This window comes from Talpa europaea, assembly GCF_964194135.1.
Source record: "Talpa europaea genome assembly, chromosome: 6".
In the NCBI taxonomy this organism is placed as follows: domain Eukaryota; kingdom Metazoa; phylum Chordata; class Mammalia; order Eulipotyphla; family Talpidae; genus Talpa; species Talpa europaea.
In genome coordinates this window covers 54,428,948-54,455,964 of record NC_140072.1, presented here as the reverse complement: position 1 = coordinate 54,455,964, position 27,017 = coordinate 54,428,948, and the positions used below count along the sequence as shown (strand labels likewise).

Here is a 27,017-nt window from a genome sequence, read left to right as displayed (position 1 = left end):
GTATTTGTTGTTCTATGCTAGGCTACTTTTCAACTCAACATGCTGTTCGTTAGTTCTCATTGCTGGCTGTATCCCATTATATGACTTTACCGTGTTTGTTATCCAGCCATTCCACTGTTGCTGGCTTATGGGTTGTTTCCAGCTTTGACTATTGTAAATAATGGTGCTATGAAATTCCTTGTAGATATGTGACCAAGATTTCTTCTAGGCAGGGTCAGCAAAGGGCCCCCTGCTCAGTTTTTGTTTTTGTTTATTTTTTTAAATCTTTATATTTTGAAATAACTTTAATGTCTGTAGAGTTGCAGAAATGGTACAGACAGAGGCCCACAGCCTCTGCAGCGCCGGTTAGATCCCTGGCCGTCCGCAAGGGTCCCACATGGCACACAGACCTCTCCTGCTGAGCCCGCTCTCCCCTCAGCAGTGTATTTCGTTGGTCTGCCTGTTCTGTTCCCTGCTCTGGTGCTGGTGAATTCTCTCACCCTCCCGTGCTTCTGACTGTACCCAGTGCTTGTATAAATAAATAAATAAATCTTTAAAAAAAAAAAAAAGAAATGGTACAGACACTTTCTGTATAGCCTTTAGTCAACTTCCCCTAGTATAAATGTCTTACATAAATATGGTGCATTTAAAACTTAGAAACTAATGTTTGTGCAGTAGACTCTGGGTCTCCTCAATTTTTCCACTAATGCCCTTTGTAATAGGATATACCTTGCTTTTAGTTGTCCTAAATGTATGTTTCCTTAGACATGAAACAAATTTGCCATCTGTAGTGCAATATTTGTGTAAAGTTTTTGTTTTTAGCTTTATGGTATCCAGTCAAGCCATTGTTTTCCAAAATTTACTATTGTATAGTCTTTTGGGTCTTATTCTTTTACTTAGAAAAATTCATTTAAAATCCATGCGTGGGGCCTCCCCGGTGGCACAGCGGTTGCAAAGCTGCCCGCAACCTCTGCAGCGCCGGTTCGATCCCCGGCTGCTCCCCGGCCACCGGAGGAGGGTCCCACATGGCGCGCAGACCCCTCCAGCTGCCCGCTGCTCCCCTCAGCAGTGTGCTTCGGTCCTTCTGCCTGCTCTGCTCCCCGCTCTGGCTCTGGTGAATTCTCTCACCCTCCTGCGCTTCTGACTGTACCCAGTGCTTGTATAAATAAATAAATACATCTAAAAAAAAAGAAAGAAAAAAGAATTGGGACTTTAAAAAAGTTTAAAATCCATGCGTGTTATATGAATCAAAAGTTTCTTCCCTTTTTTTTTCTTAATAGTGGTGAACTTGACATAACAAAAAGTGGTTGTTTTAAATGAACAGTTCAGTTGTAGTTAGTACATTCACAGTATTGTGCAACCACCACCTGTTTAGTTCCAAAACACTTTCATCACTCCAAAACAAACCCATTAAGCAGTTATTTTCCATTCTTCCCTCCTCCCAGCCTCTGGCAGCCTCCAGTCTACTACGTGTTTCTGTGGGTTTGCCCGTTTGGTGCTGTGTATGAATGCAGCCGCACCATACGTCATCTTGTGTGTGTGACTTCACTTAGGGTGTTCTTGAGGTGCAGCCACCCTGTGCATGTATAAGCAACTTGTTTTTAAAAAAACTGTGCTGAAACAAATATAACATAAAATTTGTCATGTTAACCTTTTTTTTTTTAAATTTTTTAAGACTTATTTATTTATTTATACAAGCACTGGGTACAATCAGAAGCGCAGGAGGGTGAGAGAATTCACCAGAGCCAGAGCAGGGAGCAGAACAGGCAGACTGATGAAGTACACTGCTGAGGGGAGCAGCGGGCGGCAGGAGAGGTCTGCGCGCCATGTGGGACCCTCGCCCAGTGGCCGGGGATCAAACCAGCACTGCAGAGGCTGTGGGCAGCTTCACAACCCAGCGCTCAACCACTGCACCACTGGGGAGGCCCTGTTAACCATTTTTGAGCCTGGTAGCATTAAGTACATAATGTGCAACTGTCACCTCTCTGTTTCCATGGTTTTTTTTTTTTTTAAAGTAAATTAATATACTTTTTTTTTATAGAGGCATGTTTTTATTTATTTATTAGTTTGTTTGTTCATTTATACATGCACTGGGTACAGTCAGAAGCACGGGAGGGTGAGAGAATTCACCAGAGCCAGAGCGGGGAGCAGAGCAGGCAGAAGGACCGAGGTACACTGCTGAGGGGAGCAGCGGGCGGCAGGAGAGGTCTGCGCGCCATGTGGGACCCTCCTCTGGAGGCCGGGGAGCAGCCGGGGATCGAACCGGCACCGCAGAGGCCGCGGGCAGCTTCGCAACCCTGCGTTCAACCGCTGCGCCACCGGGGAAGCCCTGTTTCCATGTTTTTCATTACTCCAGACAGTAATGTCTTAAGTAATAACTCCCCATCACTCGCTCCTTCTAGCCCCTGGTAATTTCTGATTTCCTTTTTAATGCTATGAATTTGCCTATTCTGGATTATTTCATTTAAGTGGAATCATAGAATATTTGTCCTTTTGTGTCTGGCTTATTTCACTTAGCAAAATGTTTTCAAGCATAATCCTTATCACGTGTATCAACACTTCATTCCTCTTTATGGTTGAATAATCTGTTGTGTGGATATGCCACATTTTGTTAATACTCATTTATGTTGTTTTCACCTGTTTCGCTCTAATGCTGCTATGACTGTTAGCAGACAGGTATCTGAGCCTTTGTTTCTAATGCTTTGGGGTGTATACTTAGGCGTCAAGTGGTTTGCTGCACCATGTCTGGGATATGTATAATGGGAAACTGAATTCCAAAATGGTTACACCACTTTCTTGACAGCACTTGGTTTTATCGTATTTTAAATTTTTGTATGGTTTTGGTCATTGTATTTTCATTGTATTTTTAAATTTACTCTTATGTTCTCATTTCTAATGGGGGTTGAGCATAGTTCCACATGTTTATAGTCATTTAGATTTCCTGTTTTGTAATGTGCCTATTAATTTTCCTATTGGTCGTTTGCCTTTTGATGAAGTGATGTCTCCAAATAATGTTTACTCTATGTTTCCACAGAACAAATAGTGGAGAAAGATGAAGGTCCATATTACACTCACCTGGGATCTGGCCCCACGGTAGCCTCCATCCGGGAACTCATGGAGGAACGGTGAGTGATGTGCACGTGTCCAGGGAGAAGTGGGCAAGTTGTTAATGGAATATGGACTTTTAAAGACCTCTCATTTTCATTGAGAAAAGGAGTCCTGGGACCAGATTGTAGAAGGTCGACTAGGGTTCTTATTCCCAGTGCTTCTGGGTTTCTTTCCATCTGTGGTTCATCTTCCATATATCATACTCTCCAACCCCCTTTTCTCTCTTTCTTGAAATTTTTTTTACTGAAAAAATGTGGTTAACTGCTTATGCGTTCCAATGAGTTTGCCATGGTCTGAATTTTGCTGGCTCTCCTGTGGTATTGTTTAACATGTTCCTCTGTCCTGCCTGGTGTCTCACAAATTGGTAGTTAGCTCTAAAGGTTTGATCAAAATTGGGTTGTTTCTTCCTTTTTGTCACAAAGACTCCATAGGTGATATTTTGTATCTCCAGTAGGAGGAACGTGATAGCTCATCTTTGGCCAGTTGGATGCCTGTGTTGAGTCGTTTTGATGTGGTGCCAGGAGTCATTGATAGCTTTCTTAGTCTCGTATGACAAGACATTCTGGGTTCATGTTGTATGTTTATGCAAGAAGTCTTATTTCCTTTTATTGGGGAAAAGTACTTAGAACATAGACATTGGGTACTAGGATGCTTATTATTTCTAAGCCATTTCAGGGGAAAGCTAGTATGTTTCATTCTTGTTACTATTTAATAATTGAATACATCATGAGTTTATATTGACACTTTCAATTCAAACTCCAAGACTACAGGGTTTTTACCAAACAACCCTGTTTTATTTATTTATTTATTTGTAAAGATTTATTTATTTTTATACAAGAACTGGAGTACAGGCCAGATGCGCGGGAGGGTGAAAGAGGATTCACTGGAGACAGAGCGGGGAACAGAACAGGCAGACTGAAGAAATACACTGCTGAGGGGAGCAGTGGGTGAGACAAGGAGAGGTCTGCTTTGCCATGTGGGATTCTCTCCTGGCCGGCTGGGATCGAACCCATGCTGCAGAGGCTGCAGACAGCTTCACAGTGCAGCACTCAACCACCTGTGCCACCAGGGAGGCCCAAACAACCCTGTTTTATTTTTTAAAAGACTTTAAAATCCATAGCATGTACATGTCCATAGCAGACGGTAAATACTCTGAGCTCTAGTATGCAGAGAGGTCATCTATCTCAGTGGCCCTTTGGGGCCAGTCCTGACCCTGTACTTGTTGCTGAGACCTTGGGTGGATTGCTCTACTTCCCTGTCATCCAGCTTTCTTATCTGCAAAATGGAGGAGATGTAAAAGTACTCTCTGTAGCAGAGTTGTGAAAATAAACTGAATTGATGTGTGGAAAGCATGTAGTGCTTATTAATAAGTACTACACATGGGGTGTCTAGCTCACATACATATGCACTGATTGCATTTTTATAACAAGCATTATTAGTATTTTAATAGAAGAGGCAACCATTATATAGACAGAAGCATGGGTTTGCTCACTTGTGCACATACAGATGGTAGAAGATGCAGTGGCTTAGAATTTCCACAAATTTGGGAACCAGATTTTGTCTAACTGGGGGAGTGAAACTAATCCTGCCATTAATATAGCAGGGGGTAAAGTTTTAAGCTGAATAACTGAATAATCCAGCCTGCCTGAATGAACACAAGGCGAGGTGGGTGAAGGACCGCGATCTGTTGTCATCATTCTTAATTACCCTGTATCATCTGGATTCATTCATACCCAAAGTAGCCTATCAGAAAACCAGGTGGTAAAACAGGGGTTAAAAACAGCACTGTCAAGCTATGGGCAGCCACTGCAGCATGAGTTCCATCCCTGGCCGGCCAGGGAGGTGACCCACATGGCATAGCAGACCTCTCCTGTCTCGCCTGCTGCTCCCCTCAGCAGTGTATTTCTTCAGTCTGCCTGTTCTGCTCCCCACTCTGTCTCTGGTGAATCCTCTCACCGCCCCCTGCACCCGTACCTGTGGCCTACACTCCAGTTCTTGTATAAATAAATCTTCAGAAAAAGAAAAAAAAACCAGTTCACCAAAAAGCCAAGTTGTGGAGGGAAGCCTGGTTGACGGTCACCTCTGTGTCCCTGAGACAGACTGAGAAGAGAGTAAGTGCTGCCTGGACACCTGTTGTGCCCTGGCCGTGTGGGCTGCAGTTTCCAGGCTGAGCATCATGGTGGCCAGTGGTTTTTCTAAGGAATCCTGACACTGTTGTTTTAGGGCTATAGGGGAGGCAGATGTCCAAGTTTGGTCTGAAAAGCTGTATGTGTGTAGGGGGAGGTAACAATTTTGTAAGATTTCTAGACAGCATTCTAAATAACTTTTAGTGTTATAAAAGAGTGTGTTTTGAAACAAGGATTAAGAGATAGTGATTAAGTTGAGATTTGCCTTCCCCTCCCCCTATTGCTTTAAAAATAAAGCAATCTACAGCCAACTGTAAATGCTTTAGAAACTGATCCAAGGAAGGAATTCCTCTCGAGACCAGGAATACTTGTGTTTTTCTTCAGCAACTGGTTTATTTTTATCTTAGGGACCTTGTAAATCATGTAACAGATTGCGTTTCTATCTTTATGTTGGCTGCCAGAAAGCTTGGAGCCAGATTTGTGTACCCCCATTAGGAGTGACGTAATTTCTCATCACTGGTCTGCGGGAGCTGCTTCCATTCACTGGCAAGTCCTTTTGACATGACCCGGAGGAGTCTTCAGTAGTTTCCCTGATTTCTCATGTGTTGAGATGTTCGGGCTAAATAAAGTCACAGATACACACAGGACCCCCACGCCCAGCACTCTGTGTCCCAGCACCATGTCCGTCTTGCCCCCATTTACTCTGATTTCATCACCTGCTATTTTTATCTTATAATGGACCTCTTTTAAGTTCCTTTCTGGAACAAGGAAGTGAATGTACAATTGATGAAAATCCCTGACTGGGGGTCTAACTTTGTAAATATTTCTGCCCCAGGTCTCTTCCCACTGTACTTTGTCTGTGGGACCCTGTTCTGCACAGTTGTTGGCCAAAGGCAGGGAAGGGTAGCAAACTGAAATCAAGGATGTTGGTGATTTTAGTTTCTCTGGTAAAGATTTTGGAGATATGAGGAAGTCAAAAGCAAATGCAAAAAAAAGTATCCCCATCTATTTATGGGTTCCTTGCCTCCTGGATATCCAGGTTGCTGGAACCAGTTGTTCACACCCAGAGTAGAGGTCGGCGAGCTGCACAGAGGCACATTCCTCTCACTTGTAGGGGAATCCCTGCAGCCTCGTGCTAGTAATGGAGAGTCAGCCCTGCTAGCAAATACTCTGAGTTTGGGAGAACTGGTCTCATTACTGTGCAATAGAGGGAACCCCAAAAATCAGTGGTTCTCAAACGGGAGTGAGCTTCAGAATGTCCTGGAAGGCTTGTGGAAGCACAGATCACTGAGCCCTATCCAGAGAGTCTACTACAGCACCTTGAAGAGGAGACCTGAGAGTCTGGTTCCCTCCAACTTTCTGGGGGATGTGGTTTAGACACTGCCCCTGAGAACCATGGACTGAGAGGGTCAGAGTACCCTTTAGATTTAGATTTCAGCCTATCCTTGCAGGCTTAGTTTAGGGTCTAGGAACTCAGCTGTATCTTAGGAGGCTATTCTGTAAATGATAGGCTGGGAAGTATGACATTTAAGGAAAAGGAGCTAAGCCTAGAGTGGATTGGTTTTCTTTAAACACACAGAGACAGTCTGATTAAAAAAAAAAAAAAAAGGAAAGGAAAAAAAAAAGGCTAGCTGATCAGACAGTGCTTGGCCCTTTTATTTGCTTTAGAATATGAAGTTTACAGCAGGAAGTATTTCTCACAGCAGCAGGATGGTGGGAAGTTCCTGGTCAGAAAGCCGGGCCTGGTGTCCTCAGCTCACCCTGCTGCGGGGAACATGATATCCTGTCTGTATGGGCGAGAGCAGTGTGGGCGCCGTGGGCTGGCCCCACAGTGGCCCCCAGACACAGTGCCACTTGCAGGCTGCTTCCTGACAGAGGCTCTTGAATTGAAAATTTTCCAGGGACCACACAATCGCACACTCTCCGGTCTTTGCCTCTTGAGCCAGAACATGCCATAGAAACTCCTGAGTCCTGCCTTCATCATCTTCTATAAGGAGCTCTCATAACCTTAGGATGTTAATGTGGTCTTTATCAGAGCTGCTTTTCATCCCTTTCCTGAGACCTTGCATGAAATAGAAACACTGAACTCAGAAAAACCTTAGGTTAGTATTTTAAAAATATTTGTTCTCTTTTCCAATTGAAAAAAAATTCTATAAAAGGCCTTTGTAAAAAAGAGTCTAGAGTGAATAAACTCTAGCAATTATTCTTCCCTGGAAAATTTTTTTTAAATTGATGCTTACCTTTCAGTTTTTTTCCTAAGCATTACAAAGATATATATGTCTAGAGAGAGAGAAATTGGACACATGGGATCAATCACAATACACCAACTATTTGCAGCTGTATTTTCCTCCTGACTAAATTTCTTCCATGTCAGTATATATAATTCTGTCAAATCTTTTTTGATAACTGCATGGTTTTACATTGTGTGGAAATTTGTTATATGTATTATCTTTTTTTTTTTTTTTTAAACCAGTCCTATACTGGGTATCTATGTTGTTTCTGATTTTTTTCTGTTGTTGATTTAACAGTGGATATCTTGTTCCTAAATCTTGGTCTATTTGCACAGTTATTCCTAAGGTAGAGATTTCTAGAAGTGAAGTAGATAAAATAAAGAATATATGGGGCCTCTCTAGTGGCGCAAGGGGTTAAGAAGCAACCTATGAAGCTATCCGCAGCCTCTGCAGCACGAGTTCAATACCCAGCCAGGGAGGAAACCCACATGGTGCAGCAGACCTCTCCTGACTCGCCCGCTGCTCCCCTCAGCAGTGTATTTCAGTCAGTCTGCCTGTTCTGTTCCCCACTCTGTCTCTGGTGAATCCTCTCACCCTCCTGCATGTCTGGCCTGTACCCCAGTTCTTGTATGCATAAATAAATAAATCTTTAAAAAAAGAATATGTGGAACTGTGATAACTAAGATAACATCCCCTCTTAAGTAGTATGTGAAAATAATGTGCTGTGATCAAATTGGATTCATTACAGAAATACAAGAATAGTTTGAATTAGGCAGTAAACATAAAATACCTTCTTAACTGAACAAAGGAGAAAAACTATTCAATCACCTATCTCCTTAGAAGTTATAAATGTAGATGATGAACAGTTCTTGATTAAGAATCCTTAGAACAGGAGACACTTTGTAGAACCCTTCAAAATAAGGGATTTCTGTTTCTGTCCCAGAGTTAGCTTCATGCTCAGTGAGGAACTGTGAGAAGCATTTGCAGTGAAGTCAGGCTAATAAGCAGGGGTGACCGCCAGCCACACGCCGGACGGCACAGAGACGAGAGGCTGGAATAGCGGCATCAGGGGTGGGATGGGGCAGCGGCAGATGACCGTTACTCCCAAGTGGTGGGGTGTTGTACCTGAGACTAAAGCACTATTAAAACTGACAAGTCAGTAAGCTGACTGTTTACATTATTAAGATTTACTCATATTTTGGGTTCTTCCCCCATTCCAGGAACTTCAAAGCATTTTAAATAATGCAGTTCCTGTGGATTTGATGTTTTTCCCAAGCCTAGGTGGTAGGGACCATCTTTACCTTCATTTTGCAGAAGAGGAAGCTGAAGCTTTAGATTTCAGTGACTTGGCCACAGTCCTGTAGCAAGAAGGTGCTCCAGTCTGTCGGACCAGGAGAAACCTGCCCTAACATCTTTGTCCCTGCTGGTTGTGTGGCTCTGGGCAGGTCATTTTGGCTCCAGGCCGTCATCTCATCATCTCTGACCGGTTTGCTCACTCGGAACCCCGGGCTGGGGCTGCGGTCAGGGACATGTTCATGGGCACCAGGCGTGCCTGATGCCGGGAGGAATCTCGGAGCCAGCCTTTGTCTTCCTCGTGTTCAAATGTCAGCTGGGGATTGTTGAGAGAGAACAATAAGGGTTTCCCCCATTTATTTTCTTTTGTTTAACTAACTTATAAATAGCTAGTGCTCCTGGCGACTGGGCTAATGGTTACATGCAAATGTCTGCAATTAGCCTCCGGTTTGAGCCCTCTTCTAGAGGTCAAGAAGGAATAATCAGGGATGTTTCTGCTGGACTGGCCCCTTTGCCCTGGGACAGAGGTGTGGCAGATGGGCCAGAGGGCCTGGGATCTGCTAAACACAGGATAAACATTGATTAAACCTTCCTCTGTCTTCTCTATTGTGCCTGTAGTAGCCCAAGCTGAGCACCCTGAGGCTACCTCCTTGCTGGAGTTGCTCTGTTCCTCTGTGCTGATGCTGGCTTCTGTCTCCCTCTCCAGGTATGGGGAGAAGGGGAAAGCCATCCGGATCGAGAAGGTCATCTACACCGGGAAGGAGGGGAAGAGCTCCCGCGGCTGTCCCATCGCAAAGTGGGTGAGTGCTGAGACCCTGCAGCCAAGCCTGGGCCCCGCTTACGGAGACTGGCTGGGCAAGCAGAAGAAACAGACATGTTTCCCGTCCCGGGCAGCCTTGGAGCTGGAATCTGGTGCTTGCTTCATGAGGGTCATTTCCCCTCAGCCATTTGTCCTCATTTTGTTTAGATGCCAGTCCCTGTGTCCCGGGCTGGCTTGGGAACTGCTCTGCTCCTTACACTCAACTCATGCTGTGCCCCAGCTTAGCGCTGGGGGAGGAAGAGGAAGCTGGAGGTGTTGCTTATCCATGCTGGGCCCCACTGCACACCCTTGGCTCCTTCCCCCAGAGCTGCCCGTGTAGCCATCTTCCGTGTGAACAAGGCCAGGCCTCCGGGCCGGGGCGGGCCCCCTCCGCGTGCTGCTTTGCTTCTGAGCCGCTGTCTCTAGCAGCCAGAGAATCTTGGCAGGGAGATTCTTAGTGACTCAGTTCCCAATTCTCCAGACCCCAGTTTCACCCAGACAAGGCCTCTGACCTTGCCCTTCCAATTACAAAGAGGTCATTGGGGCTGCTGCAGAACAGGTGCGCGGGAGCAGACACCGGCTGGTGAGGTGACTGTGAGGGGGGCTGTGCCGGGCGCTCCATGGGGGAACACATGCAGAAAATGGAGGGCTCTGTCCCTGTGGTCAAGGGGCTTGTGACGGGGAGATCCATGAAATAAATCGTGGCGATTTGAATATAATCAAGGTTTAACTCTGAGAGGCAGCCATGGGGCTACAGAGTTCAGGGGTATGGGGGACCGTGGGAGAAGGGGTGTTCAGGCCCCTCAGGTTCCCAGAGGAGGTGGATGTGCTTGTGCCCCAATGTGAAGTGGGCAGAGGGGAGAGTAGACAGACGCCTGCTGAGGAGAGGCCAAAGGCTGGGGGAGCACAGAGTGGGTTCCCTTTGAGGGGAGGACAGTGGCCAGATGGCCGTGTGTGCACAGAAAGGAGTTTATCTGGTGTATGCGCCATGCCTTTGCCCCTTTGTAGCTAATGATATAAAAACTGCCTGAACTGGAACTGCCACTTCTCTGTTTGTAGCAGTTTTCAGTCAGCATCGCAGCGTTATAGTCCACGAAGGAATCTGGAGCCTCATAGAGCTTTTACGGGCACTAAGCAGCCATGTGCCCGGCCCTTAGGGAAGATGGTGCCTGAAGCAGGAGGTTGCCTGTGACTATCCAAGGCTGATCAGTGGGGTGTCATCACCCCAGACCACCCCTGGGGGATGACATCTGCCTCTGGCTCTTGCTTAGGTACCATTGAGGGCTTCCCAGGACTCAGGTGGGAAACTAAAGATCCTTGGTGTGCAGGTAGAGTCAGGGACTTGTTCAGCTTCAGACAGACTTGGTGTTTTCATCTTAAGCAGAGAAAACAGCTGGTGGTGTGGCGGGCACATGTTTTCCCAGCTCCTGGATACCAGAGTGAAGCTTAACTCTTGAGCATGGTCTGTGTGTCCCTGCTGATTGTGGGAAGACTGCCTGGAGGTGGCTGAGCTGAGGAGTGAAGGTGATGGAGGGGATGGGCTTCGTCCTCCATCGAGGGCCTCGGGGTCTGTGGACAGATGCCCAGAGCAGAGCGCACACAGCACAGTGAGGCTGAGGTTTAGCCAACGGCCGGAACTGTCTGTGGGTGTCACCAAGCCCTGGTGGATGATGCAACTTTGTATAAGACCAGCTAGAAGAAATGCTCAGGGACAGTGTTCCCAGGGGTGAGGAAATTCCTGTGTCTGGTGAGTGAAGATAAAAGGAGAGAGGAAAGACTGTTTTTATGCGAAGTGACGTCTGCCTTAGTGTGGTGAACTTCTGGTGGCTTTGTTCGTGGTTGTTACACAGCCTCCAAATACTTTGGTGTTGGGGCTTATCTGAATCGTACTTCCTTGGAAGTTGGAGAGGGGCAGGTGTTCCCTTTTCTTGCCTTGTAAACCCCCCCGCCCCAAGGAGGTGACTCTGACCCCCCAAACACCCAAAAGGACAGATCATTCTTCGTGGCAGCATGGCATCAAGAGCCAGGCAGTGTTCTGTGGCCCCACAGAGGGGAGCAACATCTGGTTGCTGTGGTGTGGGCCATACTTGCTGCGATGTGTCCCACCCCACCTGGCACCATGTCTAGAGCCTGAGTTTTCTTTGCCAACAAGAATTTGTGTCTGTAGCAAGGTCTGCTTGTGTCTGGTGACATTTGTGCATTTACCCCTTGAAAACAAACCAAGACAACCTAAGAGGATGTGACCTCAATGGCAGCTCTGACAGGTGAGGCGTCTCCCTGTGTGCACCAAACGCATGTCCCACGAGTGCAATTAGCTGGTGAGCTGCCCCGGGCACGGAGCAGAGGTTGGTGGTGGTGCCACAGAAACCCGGCCACAGGGACTGCTCTTACCAGTGCCTCCACATGTGCCGATGCCCAGGACCTGTCTGGCTCTGTCACTGGGAAGCTAGGCAGTCGCGGAGTTCTGACATGGCATCATGATTTGATGACGTTTGTGTGTTACTGACCCTCCCCCAAATATTTTATTTTTATTGGTTTACAACACTATGTAGCTCAGAGGTATAGGATTACACCTCTTCAGACGTACATCACCACTCCACACCCACCACCAAGGCGCCGATAGGCCTCTACCATAGTCCATTTGGCTCCCTCCACACTTTGCCCTCCAATTTCCCCCAAGCCCTCTGATAGCTTCAGTTTCAGTCAGATTTCTAAGATTTGTTAGAAATCTGGTTTGGTTTTGATTCAACCTTTGTTGTTTTTTGTTTGTTTTTTATTCCACATATAAGCGAAACCATGTGACATTTGTCTTTCTCCTTCTGACTTATTTCATTAGCAGAACCCTCCAGTTCCATCCATCTTGTCTCAAATGGCAAGTGTTCATATTTTTTTTTTTGTTTTATAACTGAGTAGTATTCCATTGTGTGTATACACCACACCTTAATCCACTCACCTGTCCTTGGGCACTTAGGTTGTTTCTATAACTTGGCTATTGTAAATAGTGCTGCAGTGAACAGAGGAAGGTTAAAGGACACTTTGCAAGCTAAAGAAAACACCTTTCTGGACCATAAATTCCTACTTTGAGCCACTGTGATGATGATTACATCATTGTTTTTAAAATTGTTTTTGGGCACTAATTAAACAGAATATATGCATCTGTGCTGCAGCATGGATGAGCATTGACATTCTGCTAAGTGAAATGAGACTCACAAGAGGAGTTTCGGCTTGGGAAGATGGGTGCTCAACAATGTGAATGTACTTAATGCCACTGCACACTTAAAAGTGGTTAACATGGTAAATTTTATGCTATGTGCATATTTCACCACAATAACAGTAATTGAATTTGATGCACAACTCTTTTAAAGGGGAGATTTCATGTAAACATCTGAACTTCTGTTTTCTTCTTGCAACGTTAGAAGGGGTAAGTGCACTAGGCTGGAATTCCCACCCAGGAGTTGGAGAGAAGGCCTGGTTCCCCCCTTCTATAGGACAAGTACTGTTCATCGTTGCCACCGTCTTCACCTCTCCCCGGCCTTCCAACCAACTCACTCTTTACATACATGGCCTGCCTGTCTGCCTCTTTGACATCTCACCGATGTGCTCAGACCAAAGCTGTCTCCAGACCAGGCAAGTCCCCACCTCCAGACCCATCTTTTGGGGTCTACTAGAGATAGCCACTTGGTGTTTGCTACCTCGGCTTTAGCATGTTCCCCAGAAACACACACCCACCCACACTGCTGGGCCACAAAATGTGTAGTCACTTAAGGTTTTCCTGGCCCCTATAGTCAGGTCATCTGTTTCTCCTAAATGTCTCTGCAATCCATTCCTTGCCTTGACATGACTTTTTGGTAGTGAGGGGAGAGTGAGGTGTGAGGAGTTGGAGAAGGCCCTTCAGGGAGCAGAGCAGGGCCCCGGGCCCCGACTTCCTTTGTTGGGGTTTTTTCAAATAGCCCTAATGAGATAGATGTCACACATCCCCTGCAGTTTGCCCCTTTCAAGCATACTGTGGTTTTGGTGGATCTCATTTTTTTAAGTTTGGTTAAAATTATACACAATATAAAATCTCATTTAACCTTTTTTAGCCGTTACAGTTCAGTGGCATCAACTCCATTCACATTGTTTTGTGACCATTACCACGATCTGTTTCCAAACTCTTCATCGACTCTACACTCCCTCAACAGTAACTCCCGTTGCCTCCTCCCCTCAGCCTGGTACCTTGCCCGCCCTCTCTCTCAACCTGCTGGAGGCGCCCTATGAAGTGGAATCACGCAGTGTGTGTGCTTCAACATCTGGCTTATTCTCAGTGCCATCTTCTCACGAGGCGTCATAAAGTGTGTGTCAAAGTTCCGATTCTTGCTCAGGTTGAATGACACTCATGTTTGCTCCCAGGTGGGAGCAGGCCACACCTTGCTTATCCATTCGTCAGTTCGTGGGTCCCTGGGTGGGCCCCCAGATGATTTCCACCTTCTGCTGCATGCTTCTGCTGGCCTGGGCACGGTGTACAGGTGTCTGCCTCAGCCCCTGCGCTCGGGTCCCTTGAGTCTGGTTCCAGGCATGGCCTTGCCTGGTCACATGCTCATTAGCTTTAGCTTTCTGGGGTAGAGGTAGCAGGTATTTTCCATAGCACCAAGGCTCTTGCTTTTAAACTAAAGGCAGAATTTTCTCTGCCAGTGTCTTAGGACAAAGTAAAAAATCTCTGAATATACTTTGATTTAGAATTTTATATGTATTTTATATGTATTTTTCACTCCTAAGTCCACATAAATGGCCAGTAATTTAGATTTTGTAGTACTTTATTTTGTTCTTTAAAAATAACTTTTGTGGTTTTCCTCCACCTAATTTTAATGGTCTCTTCACCTGTATGGTCGCTGTCATCAGGGTGTGACACCCCTAAAGCCCTTCGCCCCAGGTACATCGGCAGAGGAATGTGGGTACCTGGCTCCTGCAGGTAACAGCCCCTGCCCGCCTTTCTCCCTGCAGGTGATCCGTAGGCACACGCTGGAGGAGAAGCTGCTCTGCCTGGTGCGGCACCGGGCAGGCCACCACTGCCAGAACGCCGTGATCGTCATCCTCATCCTGGCCTGGGAGGGCATCCCCCGCAGCCTCGGAGACACCCTCTACCAGGAGCTCACCGATACCCTCCGGAAGTATGGGAACCCCACCAGCCGGAGATGTGGCCTCAACGATGAGTACGTGGCGGGGTTGCAGTGGGAAAGGGGAGATATGGGGCCAGAGTCCCCAGAAGGGCGTGAGCCGCAGATGCAGGGGACTTGGGCAGCCCCAAGAAAACACTTGTGCCGTGCAGGACCCCACCTGGCCAGCAGGGATAGGATTGGTGGAGAATGTGTCCCCGTGGGTTGCATCCAAGGGCTGCTCGTCCTGGTGGGGCAGCTCTGTTGACTTAGCTCAACTTTGCTTTGGACCCCAGGTTGACTCTGAGGCTCTAATGCTGGTAACAGGTATGAAAAGGTGCATGCTCCCAAAGTAGATGACGTCAGTGGCATTCACCCAGAGAGGGCTTTTCTCCTCTTTCTAAAAACTAAGGTATATTTACTTAAAGTAAAATTCCTCTCTTTAGGGATGCAGTTTGAAGAGTTTTGACAAGTATTTATAGTCATGTAGCCCCCACCATAATCATGATCTGTCATTACAGAAATTCCCCTGTACCCCCTTTACAGGCAAGCCCTACTGCTCCACCCCCGGCACCTTCTGATCTTACTTCCTGTCTTCGTGACATGTCATATAAATGGAAACATACCATGATAGCCTTTTGATTTCTCTGAGCACAGTGTGTCCAACATTCATCTCTGGCTATCATTAGTTCATTCCTTTTTATTGCTGAGTAGTAGTCCACTGTGCAGATGTTTCAAGATTTGTTTATCCATCCCCAGTGAGAGATTGTTTGGGTTGTTTCCAGATTTTATTAAGTGTTGAGTTTTAATGTTTATTTTGCTTAACGGTCCTTTAGCATCGAGGCCTGCAGGAAATAAGCATTTTCAAATCTTGCAGTTGATGCACTTCCCCTGCTTGTGTGGTCTGAGTGGAGGTGGTAAAGATACTGAGACAAACTCTAAACTTCATTGGATTTTTAACTACATTCTTTCCATTTATCTCAGGCAGCCCATGTGCTTTCCCAACAAAAGACTCAGCTCTTTGGGCTAAGGAGTGTGAAGCAGAGCAGGCTTCTCAGAGCTGGCTCTCCACCCAAGGAAATTTGGGAAAGGAGTTGAGGATGGTGAAGAATGTCCTAGTCACTGGGTGGATGCCAGGCAGCAGGGCCTCCCCAAGGGAGAAGATTCTAGAACATGGAGACGGCAGGGTCTGTATGCCTAATGTGTGGTGTGTGTTGCAGCCGGACCTGCGCTTGCCAAGGCAAAGACCCCAACACCTGCGGTGCCTCCTTCTCCTTTGGTTGTTCCTGGAGCATGTACTTTAATGGCTGCAAATACGCTCGGAGCAAGACGCCTCGAAAGTTCCGTCTTGCAGGGGACAACCCCAAAGAGGTGAGCAGAGTTCACAGGGCTCAGCGGGTCCCACTCACCCTGTCCCCCCTGGTATCTAGTAAATGGGGTGCGTAGAATTAGCACTCTGTGACTTGGATGTGCAGAAGGTGGAACTGGCTTTGTTTTTTTAACTGACCTTATCTTGCTGTGATAAAGGGTTTGTAGGGATATGTGAGTGAAGAGGGTATAATGAGTGAAAAACTAAACTTAGTATAGGTACTTCAGACTCTCCCATTTGAAAATAGTATCCTCAAGGTATATATTCAGATTCCTCACTAGGATTTGACCTTCTTAAAGGGTCATGTCTTCCCAGCACATCTTTCTGGGTGTGGGGGCCCTCTGGGTCTTTGTAGGACTCCCCGAGTCATCCATCATGGCCTCCTTGCTGAAGGCCTGGTCAGGGCCTCTGTCACTGGGCTGGCCGCTAGGCCTAAGGCCTCCATCCACCCACATGGCTTCCCCCAAGCTTGGTCACGACAGGGCAGGGGCTTCATGGGCTCCGCTCAGGCTGCAGAAAGCAGGAGCACAGGCCAGGAGACCTCCCTGTGCAGACCATTCCAAGGGTGGTTCTGAACACAGGTGCAGCACGGGCCTGTCTCTGTCATTTAAACATCTCTAGCTTGCCTTTCTCCCTCCCACCTGCCTGAGCTCGTACGAGGTGGGCGCTGGTCCCTTTGCTTGGATCCAGGCACCCACTTGATCCGAGCCTCTGCCTTCCAAATCTGAGGGCCTTGTCCCAGAAGGTTGGGGCTCCCCATGGCCATGTTTTTTCTACCCCACGTCTAAACTGTTCTCAGATTTCTAAGCTTGCTTTTCAGAAGTCAAAGAAAGCAGTTTCAAATTTTAAGCCCCTTTTATCCCCTCAAAGCCTGACTTGCAGATTGTTGCATGAGCTGGTCTACAGTCTAATTTGACTCTAGCCTTTTATTTACAATGGCATCCTCATGCCCACCCACAGAAGCATCAGAGGGCATTGCTTCAGTGAATGGAGGATCCCAGGAAGTAGGGGTTATGAGCCATGGAAATACACCAGTTTAATTTTCCATAAACCTTCCTCTGCTGCATGAGCCACCACCTCACTTAGTGCTGGGTGCTCCGGCCGGCTCGTCACCGGTGTCTGTTCATTCCACCCACCCTGGCCATCTGGGCCCTGTTATTCCTCTACAGAAGCAAGCAGCTTGCCCAAGGCCACATGGCAGTAAGTGGGAAGACAGGATTTAAACCCAGGCCTGCCTTCCCCAGAGCTCCTGCGCCTGTGTGTCCTGGCTTCAGGCCCACCCTGCCCAACACAGACAGAGCCGCCAGTCTTACTCGTGTCTCTACTCTGTAACTTGGTTCTCTTTATCTTTTCTCTTCCTCCTGCTTCCTCATCCATAACGTCTTCATGCCTGTGCTCTAGGCCTGCTAGGAACCCCAATGCCCTGCTAGTCAGACACCTAAAAATTCTCCACCAAATGTGGGGGGCGGGGGGACCACTCCATCCATGGCAGCACTGTGCAGTGGAACTTTTGCTCTTTGGAACAGCAGCCAGCAGAGCCACATGCAGCTGCTGAGCGTGTGAACTCTGACTAGTGCTACAGAGTCACTGGCTTTTAGTTAAAATTAATTTAGATTCCATAGCTACATGTGGCCTCACACCTGGGATGGTGTGGGCCTAGGGAGCAAGCTTTAACTAGTGGCTGCCTCTGGGCCTGCGGGCGCTGCTCTTTCTAGCATAGACCTTGTCCACCCCTCTGCCTTTATTTACCTGCGTGTAACCCAGGAGGAAGGAGCCACACTTGGGGCTCGTACTGCTGGCCATACTGCACCTGGCCATACTGGCCATATTGCACCTCTGGCCTGGGGCACTAAGCAAAAAAAGCAAGAATCTGTTTCATGTGTTCTTAGCAGCTCTGGCTTGGAGCCTGTAGAGCAGTAGCTGAGCAGCAAGGTGACTTGATCTTTTAGAAGGTAGTGGCTTTCCTGGCGAGCTTTAGTGCTAAGTGTGCATAGCACCATTCCCCTCCCAGGCCAAGGCTGTAAAAACGAACTTCCTCTCCTCCCAATGGCAACCTGGCAATGGTTCTGGAACGGTGGTGCATTTCCATGGCTCGGTCCCGCAGCAGAGCTCTTCTGCCTGGGTAACTGCTCTTCTCTCCGCAGGAAGAAGTGCTCCGGAAGAGTTTCCAGGACCTGGCGACCGAAGTCGCTCCCCTGTACAAGCGGCTGGCCCCCCAGGCCTATCAGAACCAGGTACGGGGTCCTGGACCTTCCTCTGCCCACATGTCATCCACATCTCTGCACATCTCCCTGAAGTTGGGATGTGGAAGAGTGGGCTCCTCTGTGCCCCTTTGGGGAACACAAAGACGTAGTTCTGTGCTAAGATCCTGTATGTACACAGGTAACGCCATCCCAGACCATCTCTCCTCTATGCTGGTCGTCATCCTCCTCCTCTAGTGTCCCTTTGACCCTGTGGGTTGGTTCCCGTGGCATCGTCTAGACCAAATGAGGAGACTTGAGGCAACCCAGAAGGAAGTAATTCCTCCTGGAGCCTCAGCGAACCTTCCTCTGCAGCCAAATGCAGGGCAGCTGTGACCCTTAACCTTCCTCACTCCCCCCGAGATCTGGCCTCCCTGGGTGCAGTCAGCGCCACTCACCTCCATCCTCGGCTGTGCACACAGGTGACCAACGAGGAAATAGCGATTGACTGCCGCCTGGGGCTGAAAGAAGGACGGCCCTTTTCGGGGGTCACGGCCTGCATGGACTTCTGTGCCCACGCCCACAAGGACCAGCATAACCTTTACAATGGGTGCACAGTGGTAAGGAAGCCCATCTCCTGTCGCAGCACCAGCTGTGGGAAGACTCAGGTTTGGGGGGGGGGTGGCGGGGCGCTGACTGGTCTGTGCCCGGGTGGGGTCAGGCTGGGGAGCTGGGCTCTCAGAATGCCTACTCTCTCCTCTGGGGATGCCTTTGCTGGAATGCATGGCCTCGTTTCTGTGTCCGAGTGGATGCTGCAGAATGCGGCCCCTTGGGTACCTGCAGTCCCACAGTTGTGTGAAGTGCGGCTCCAGAGCTCTGTGGACACTTGGGTTCATGCCTTGAGCAAATGTTTCCTGAGTGCCAGCTGTGCCTGTAGCACTGCTCTAGATGCAGAGTCCTGCCCAAGTATGTGATTTAATGTCTGGTAGTGATGAGGGTTGTGAGGAAGATGTATAGTGACAGGAAATGAGGTTCTTGATGGATTGGTCAGAGTTGGCCTTGAGGAGGGCGCCTGAGCCAGAGGAGTGGAGGAAGCAAGAGGGTGGGGTGCTCCAGGCAGAAGGACCAGCGCAAAGGCTGGGGAGAGGGAGTGGCCCGGGTGTGTCCAGGCAACTACAGAGAAGCCAGTGAGGTGAGGCAGAGCAATGCGATTAGAGGGGCGAGCAGGGAGCCTGAACATCCGGGAGGTCTGGGGGCTTCATGTGTGGAGGGACACACTGGGCACTTTTCAGCCGGGTTGGTGAGCTCTGATTATAAAATTAGAAATGCTCTTTTGTCCTATAGATGGAGAAAACATCCACAGGGTTGGGGGTGAGAATTGGAGAAAAGAGGCCAGGTAGGGACTGGGCGGTTGTCCAGGCCAGAGGTGACAGGGCTGGGGCAGGAATGAGGTGGGGTAGTTGGACAGATTTTGGAGATTGTGAAGGTGCAGCTATGAGGACTCGCTGGTGGACTGGATGTGGGAAGAGAGACTTAGGACTATACCGAGTGTTTTGATTGGGCAACTGGGCAGGTGTTGGTGTTATTTACTAAGATATAGAATGACTTGGAAGACAATATCTAGGCTGAACAATCAAGAATTCTGTTCTGAGGTGTCTGCTAGATGTCCAGGTGGAGCTGTGGAGCGGGCAGGGGAGGAAGACTGGAGAATAGGTTGTTCATGGTTAGACCCATGAGGCTGGATGTGGTCCCCAGGGGTGAAAGTGTAGACGGAGGAGGAGGTCTAGGCTTGGGTGGGGACACCCTAGAAGGATGATGCGCGCGCTCTCTCCTTGCTTTTTAACAAGGTCCTGAACCGGGAAGAGGCAGGGGCGCACTCACCTGGAAAGGGCTCCCAGAGTCTGATTCTAGTTTGTGTCCCCATAGGGATTTGATGACCCAATCCTAGGATTTTGTTTCTCCACCTGTCTCCCTTCCCCATGTCCAAGACTAAGAAACAAGACGGGTCAGGCTCCTGCCTACACTGGTTTGTAGGTTTCCAGCAAAAATAAAAAGCACCGACCATCCAGGATCGGGGAGGGGGTTGGCTAGGTGGGCAAGCGTGAGAAAACAATGAGTGTGTTTGGACCTAGAGCTTCTGGAGGAAGAAAGTCATTTTATCCAAAGTGAATAGTATTTTTTGTCTAATTAGACGGCTATTGATTATGGAAAAGGTTGAAGTATAAAGTAAAAATTGCCTGAAATCTCAGCGAGAACCACTGTTAGCGTTTTGATGACCTTCCATCCAGAGGCCTGCGTGTACCTAATGCACATATGTGCGTGTGTGTGTACAGTTAGGAATTTTACACAAACGGGGTCACATGTTGTGTACCTGCTGTTCCCCGACCTGCTTTATCCAAGGGTGCGCAGCTTTCTGTGTCAGGGGATGTGCGTGTGTGTCGGCACGTCCGTAGGGAAGGTGCGTAGGGCCGTGGGCAGCCCCACCCCGGCAGCGCTTTCCCACCCCCTTCTGTAGAGCCAGGGAGGGCCCTCGGTCCACACCTCTGTGCCGTCCGGCGGGTCCTCCAGGTCCCAGCGGAAGGGTGTTAATCCACTTCCAGTGTGACTGCTCCAGCTTAACTCGCCACTCGGGGTTTCTCTTCTTGTGTCCTGAGGAGCAAATGTACAACCTCATTATAATTTGTTTCCTTTATGACTAGAGAGATCAAACATTTTTTCGCCCATTTAGTTTCATCTTTGCAATGAGCTGTATATGTCCGTTACTTGTTACTTTTTCACGGATAGCGTTTTTCTGTTGATGCTGTAAGGCACCTGCAGATGGGGGGGCTAGAAACACATCTCTGTCCTCTCTGCCTGTCACCGGGCTCTGTGGTGTGCCGCGCGAGGCAGGGCAGTCGTCAGGCCAGAGCAGCGAAGCCCCCGCTCATGCTCCGGGAAGATACTAGCTTGGTAGAGATGGCACCAAAGGAGACACACTAAGTGTTCAGAAAGATGCACACGGCTTCTGTATACATTTCAGCAATAAAATACCATAATCAAGTATTCGCTTTAAGAAAAATGAAGTAATTATAAGACTGTGCATAATACGATGCTCTCTAATTCCTAAAAAGCGTGCATGTGCGACCAGGGTGCTTACCGTGATTGCTCGGGAGCAGTGAGATTATGGAGACATTTTTTTTTTTTTTTAATAGAGGCATGTTTTCTTTCTTTCTTTATTTGTTTGTTTTTGTTTATACAAGCACTGGGTACAGTCAGAAGCGCAGGAGGGTGAGAAAATTCACCAGAGCCAGAGCGGGGAGCAGAGCAGGCAGAAGGACCGAGGTACACTGCTGAGGGGAGCAGCGGGCGGCAGGAGAGGTCTGCGCGCCATGTGGGACCCTCCTCCGGTGGCCGGGGAGCAGCCGGGGATCGAACCGGCGCCGCAGAGGCCGCGGGCAGCTTCGCAACCCAACGCTGAACCGCTGCGCCACCGGGGAGGCCCTATGGAGACAATTTTTATCTCTTCCTTGTTGGCCCAAAGTTTCTACAACCCGCACATGTAGTTTTAATAAAAGGGAAAAGTATTTTAAGAGCCAAAGGAAGCTGAGTGGTTAGGGCAAGGGAAGACATGCTGGGAGAGCCCCAGTCGCTGGGGTCCAGCTCGGGACATATGTAGCGCCGTGGCGGGGATGCGCTGCCGGACGGAGGGGCACAGAGCACAGCTCCCCATCCTGACCCCCTTGCCAGCCCTGGCGCCCTTATCCCCGCGGCCTTCCTGGGATCATGTGTGACAGCATGCGTGGCTGTGCGTCGAAGACTGCAGAGCCGACGGGAAGTGTTGGTGTTTATTTTACTCGTGACCAGGACAAATGTGCTTTTTAGATACTCAAGGACGTAATAAGGGACATCGGGCCCAGCGGATGGCAGGGACTGGGAAGGCAGAGGTCACATATATGGGTGCTTGGGCCCCCAACCCCATGCCCTCTCTCCCTTGGCTGGCACAGGTGTGCACTCTCACCAAGGAAGACAATCGCTGCGTGGGCAAGATTCCCGAGGACGAGCAGCTGCACGTGCTCCCCCTGTACAAGATGGCCAGCACGGATGAGTTTGGCAGTGAGGAGAACCAGAACGCCAAGGTGGGCAGTGGGGCCATCCAGGTGCTCACAGCTTTCCCTCGAGAGGTCCGGCGCCTGCCTGAGCCTGCCAAATCCTGCCGCCAGCGGCAGCTGGAAGCCAGGAAGGCAGCAGCAGAGAAGAAGAAGATGCAGAAGGAGAAGCTGAGCACTCCTGAGAAGATCAAGCAGGAGGCCCTGGAGCTGGCCGGCGTCCCCACTGACTCAGGTGTGTGGAAGAGGGTGCCTGCCGGGGGTGTCATGGGTACTGTCAAGGGGCGGGGCGGAAGCACTAGAAGCTCCTGACCCCTGCCCTTCCAGACAGAAATGTCCTGGGGCCTCTCTCATCCATCTGGTCCATCCCACTGTCTTTGTGAGTCGGCACCAGGATCCCAAATCTGATAGGCGCTTGGGAGCCAGGTACACAGAAGACCTACCCTCCTGGGATTGGACTTGGAGAGGAGCTGGGTTTCTCCAGCTTGCCCTCTCCCTGTGCTCTGAGAGTGTGCACAGAGTTCCATGGCTACAGGCAGTGGGGGCACCAGGGTAGATTGGCATGGGACAGAGCTCATTCTCCTGGGCCTCATCCCTGCAGTGACCCTCAGCCAGGGGAGGCAGCCAGCACTGTGACCCCTCCAAATGCAGACTGCACTTGCAGGGGCCACCAGGGGAGGCCGTGAGCTCTGTGACCCACTTCTCCCAGGGCTTGGGCGGGCCTAGGAGCAAGTCCTTACTCATTTTGCTCACCCCGCAGAGGAACACTCCTAGGGAAAGAGAGAGACAACAGGCCCCTCCTCCTGCCCAGGGCGCTGGCTGACTGTGGTTCTCTCTGCTCCTTTCCTCTCTCCCCCTGCTTCCCTAGGCCTGTCTCTGAAGGGTGGATTGCCCCAGCAAAGCCTGAAGCCCTCCCTCAAGGTGGAGCCGCAGAACCACTTCAGCTCCTTCAAGTACAGTGGCAACGCGGTGGTGGAGAGCTACTCGGTGCTGGGCAACTGCCGGCCCTCCGACCCGTACAGCATGAACAGCGTGTACTCCTACCACTCCTACTATGCACAGCCCAGCCTGACCTCCGTCAACGGCTTCCACTCCAAGTACGCTCTTCCGTCATTCGGCTATTACAGCTTTCCGTCCAGCAGCCCCGTCTTCCCTTCTCAGTTCCTGGGTCCTGGTGCCTGGGGGCACAGCGGCAGCAGTGGCAGTTTTGAGAAGAAGCCAGACCTCCATGCTCTGCACAGCAGCCTGAGCCCGGCCTACGGTGGTGCTGAGTTTGCCGAGCTGCCTGGCCAGGCTGCCCCCACAGACACCCACCACCCCACTCCTCACCACCAGCAGCCTGCTTATCCAGGCCCCAAGGAGTATCTGCTTCCCAAGGCTCCCCAGATCCACGCAGTGCCCAGGGACCCGTCTCCCTTTGCACAGAGCTCCAACTGCTACAACAGAACCATCAAGCAAGAGCCGGTAGACCCACTGGTCCAGGCCGAATCTGTATCGAGAGACCCTGGTAAGATGGGCAAAACGCCTTTGCCTGAGGCCTCTCAGAATGGGGGACCCAATCACCTGTGGGGACAGTACTCAGGAGGCCCAAGCATGTCCCCCAAGAGGACTAACAGTGTGGGTGGCGGCTGGGGTGTGTTCCCTGCTGGGGAGAGCCCTGCCATCGTCCCCGAGAAGCTCACTTCTTTTGGGGCCAGCTGCCTGACCCCCTCCCACTTTGCGGATGGCCAGTGGGGGCTGTTCCCTGGCGAGGGACAGCAATCGGCCTCCCAGCCCGGAGGACGGCTTCGTGGCAAGCCTTGGAGCCCCTGCAAGTTTGGAAACACCACCTCGGCCTTGGCCGGGCCCAGCCTGACTGAGAAGCCATGGGGGGTAGGGGCAGGGGATTTCAATCCTGCCCTGAAAGGGGGTCCTGGGTTCCAGGACAAGCTGTGGAGCCCCCTGAAAGGGGAGGAGGGAAGGATTCCAACCCCGGGGGCCAGCCAGCTGGACAAAGCCTGGCAGTCCTTCGGGATGCCCCTAGGCTCCAGCGAGAAGCTCTTCGGGGCCCTGAAGTCCGAGGAGAAGCTGTGGGATCCCTTTGGCCTGGAGGAGGGGATGGTGGAGGAGCCCAGCAAGGGGGCGGTGAAGGAGGAGAAGGGAGTCGGGGGCAGTGGTGCTGCTGAGGAGGAAGAGGAGGAGCTGTGGTCTGACAGTGAACACAACTTCCTGGACGAAAACATCGGTGGCGTGGCCGTGGCCCCTGCCCATGGCTCGATCCTCATTGAGTGTGCCCGGCGGGAGCTGCACGCCACCACGCCCCTCAAGAAACCCAACCGCTGCCACCCCACACGCATCTCGCTGGTCTTCTACCAGCACAAGAACCTCAACCAGCCCAATCACGGGCTGGCCCTCTGGGAGGCCAAGATGAAGCAGCTGGCGGAGAGGGCGCGGGCACGGCAGGAGGAGGCTGCCCGGCTGGGCCTGGGTCAGCAGGAGGCCAAGCTGTATGGGAAGAAGCGCAAGTGGGGGGGTGCTGTGGTCACCGAGCCCCAGCATAAGGAGAAAAAGGGGGTTGTCCCCACCCGGCAGGCACTGGCTGTGCCCACAGACTCAGCGGTCACCGTGTCCTCCTACGCCTACACGAAGGTCACCGGCCCCTACAGCCGCTGGATCTAGGTGCCAGGGAGCCAGCGTACCTCAGCGTCGGGCCTGGCCCGAGCTGCCTCTGTGGTGCTTTTGCCCTCACACTTGGGGGCGGGTTGGGGGTGCAGAAGTCTTTTTATCTATATATACATATATAGATACGCATATATATGTATTTATGGTCCAAACCTCAAAACTGACCCGCCCCCCCTTCCCCCTACTTCCCCAGCACTTTGAAGAAGAAACTACGGCTGTCGGGTGATTTTTTCGTGATCTTAATATTTATATCTCCACATTGGTTTTCTTCCCCCTCTTGTTTGGGGGGATTTTATTTTCTCTTGTTTTTAAAACTCTATCCTTATATATCACAATAATGGAAAGAAAGTTTATAGTGTCCTTTCACAAAGGAGTAGTTTTAAATTCCATTTAAAATGTGTATTTATTGGATTTTTTTAAAAAGCGACAATAGTAATGGAAAAGGATCGGCAGGAACGGCCAGACGTGCTCAATCCTGCCCAGTTGCGCTGGGGCCAGAGCGCCCGGCCCTCTCGGGAGCGGACGAGGTTCTCTCAGCCCTCTGCCCCTCATGAGCCAAGTGCAGATTGTAGCCACCCAGTCCATCCCTCCTGACAGGTAAGCCTTCCTTCAGGGGAGGGAGCCCTCTGGGGTCCCTTTCCAGTCACCGGCTTGGGAGTCGGGGGGCGGAGGGGCAGGTGCCCCCCAGGCCAGGCACCTGAGATGCTGGCGTAGATTTCCCCAGAAACCAGGTTGGAAGTAGTCAGCTTCGAGCTTGCTAGTCTCCACACTGAATCCCCTGTCCGTTATTTATCGAGTCACAGATGTCATGGTTCCCTAGGCAGCACCTCACGATGGAGCTGGAGTTGAGAGGCTCTTAGGAGCCGTTTCCACCAAGTTGACAAGCCAGTGAATTCTGGGCTGAAGGAATTTGTCTTAGTGGCAATTTTTTTTAAATGCCCCAAAGTCTATGCTGATACCGAAAAAGGGCTACTGTATCTCTAAAAACAAGAAGTCGAACCCAAGCTGTGAAAAGCCGGCGTTGCTCCTCTCAGCGCTGAGCTGAGCCTGGTGCTGTAGTGAGTGTTGTGCTGGGACTTCCTAGACTCTGGGGCGGGCCGCACCCAGCGGGAGCGCAGCACGCCAGTGTAACAGCAGTTCACGCATCTCTCCTTATCCCTGGATTTCCGCAGTGGACAATGGTGCATGCCTCACACCCAAGCCCTCCTCCTCCACGCTATCATTTGGGGAGCGGGCCTATACTTAACAATTTTAAAATGCAAGAGTCAAACGTTTTCAGCAGGTAGCTATGATTTTCCTTCCTAATTGGTGCCATTTCTCTATGGGTCATTTTCTCCTTTCCTTCCTCCCCTCTCCGCCCACCTCAACACGCCCATTCTAAAAATCTGGTGCATTCGTTCAGTTCCTTGAAGTGAGAATGTGGTGCTTCATTTTTGCGATGTTGTTGAGAGAGGCTGGGCCTGACAGATGGAAGCAACATTCATCGACAATAAGTCAAACTTCCTGGAGTGTTTGTTTTTCCTGTGGTATTAACAGAAAGTTGCTCGAGCTACCCATGTGGATGTGTGGTGAGCGGGAGGCTTCAGCGGGACGCGGGGGGATATGGCCACACAGCAGATGACAGCCAAGCCCTGAGGTGAACAGCAGATGTTAATTGAGCAGTTTTATTCAGATGTGGGTCTTCGTGAAACAAGTCTAACAATCAGATGACCATGCTAAAGGCAAGTTCCTGAGCTTCCAGGTGCCTTGTGTAAGAGCTGAGACCGACCCGCTGGGTGTTACTGTAACCGTTTCGGAAGCACTGGCGGCGAGTCGCTGTAAGATGTCCTGAGCATTTATGTGGTCTGGTTTTAACTGTAAATAGTGAAAGATTTTTTTAAGCACTTTTGCCTAGATTTAAACAGCAACTTGAAAATATGTTTTAACATGTAATTGTGGGAGAAATTGTAAATAGTAGCTGAATATTTAACGTGCTTTGTCTATCCTTCACTTCTACCATATTCTGTAAAGTTGCATTTATTTTACAGGACAAAATGAAATATTATTGCTTTTGA

At 49.8% G+C, this 27,017-nt stretch overlaps 1 protein-coding gene across 1 annotated transcript in view; it reads left to right on the top strand.

Moving 5' to 3' along the window:
* TET3 (tet methylcytosine dioxygenase 3) overlaps nt 1–24,960 on the top strand; it is a gene marked incomplete at both ends in the record, with an annotated part of 87,910 nt that extends 62,950 nt beyond the window's left edge. Inside the window, 8 exons of the mRNA XM_084235202.1 lie at nt 3,014–3,104; nt 9,444–9,537; nt 14,517–14,725; nt 15,889–16,039; nt 18,182–18,271; nt 18,700–18,837; nt 22,201–22,537; nt 23,171–24,960. Coding sequence (XP_084091328.1) covers nt 3,014–3,104; nt 9,444–9,537; nt 14,517–14,725; nt 15,889–16,039; nt 18,182–18,271; nt 18,700–18,837; nt 22,201–22,537; nt 23,171–24,960 — 2,900 coding nt within the window. The remainder of the gene's footprint in view (nt 1–3,013; nt 3,105–9,443; nt 9,538–14,516; nt 14,726–15,888; nt 16,040–18,181; nt 18,272–18,699; nt 18,838–22,200; nt 22,538–23,170) is intronic.
* Nucleotides 24,961–27,017: the final 2,057 nt, after the last annotated feature.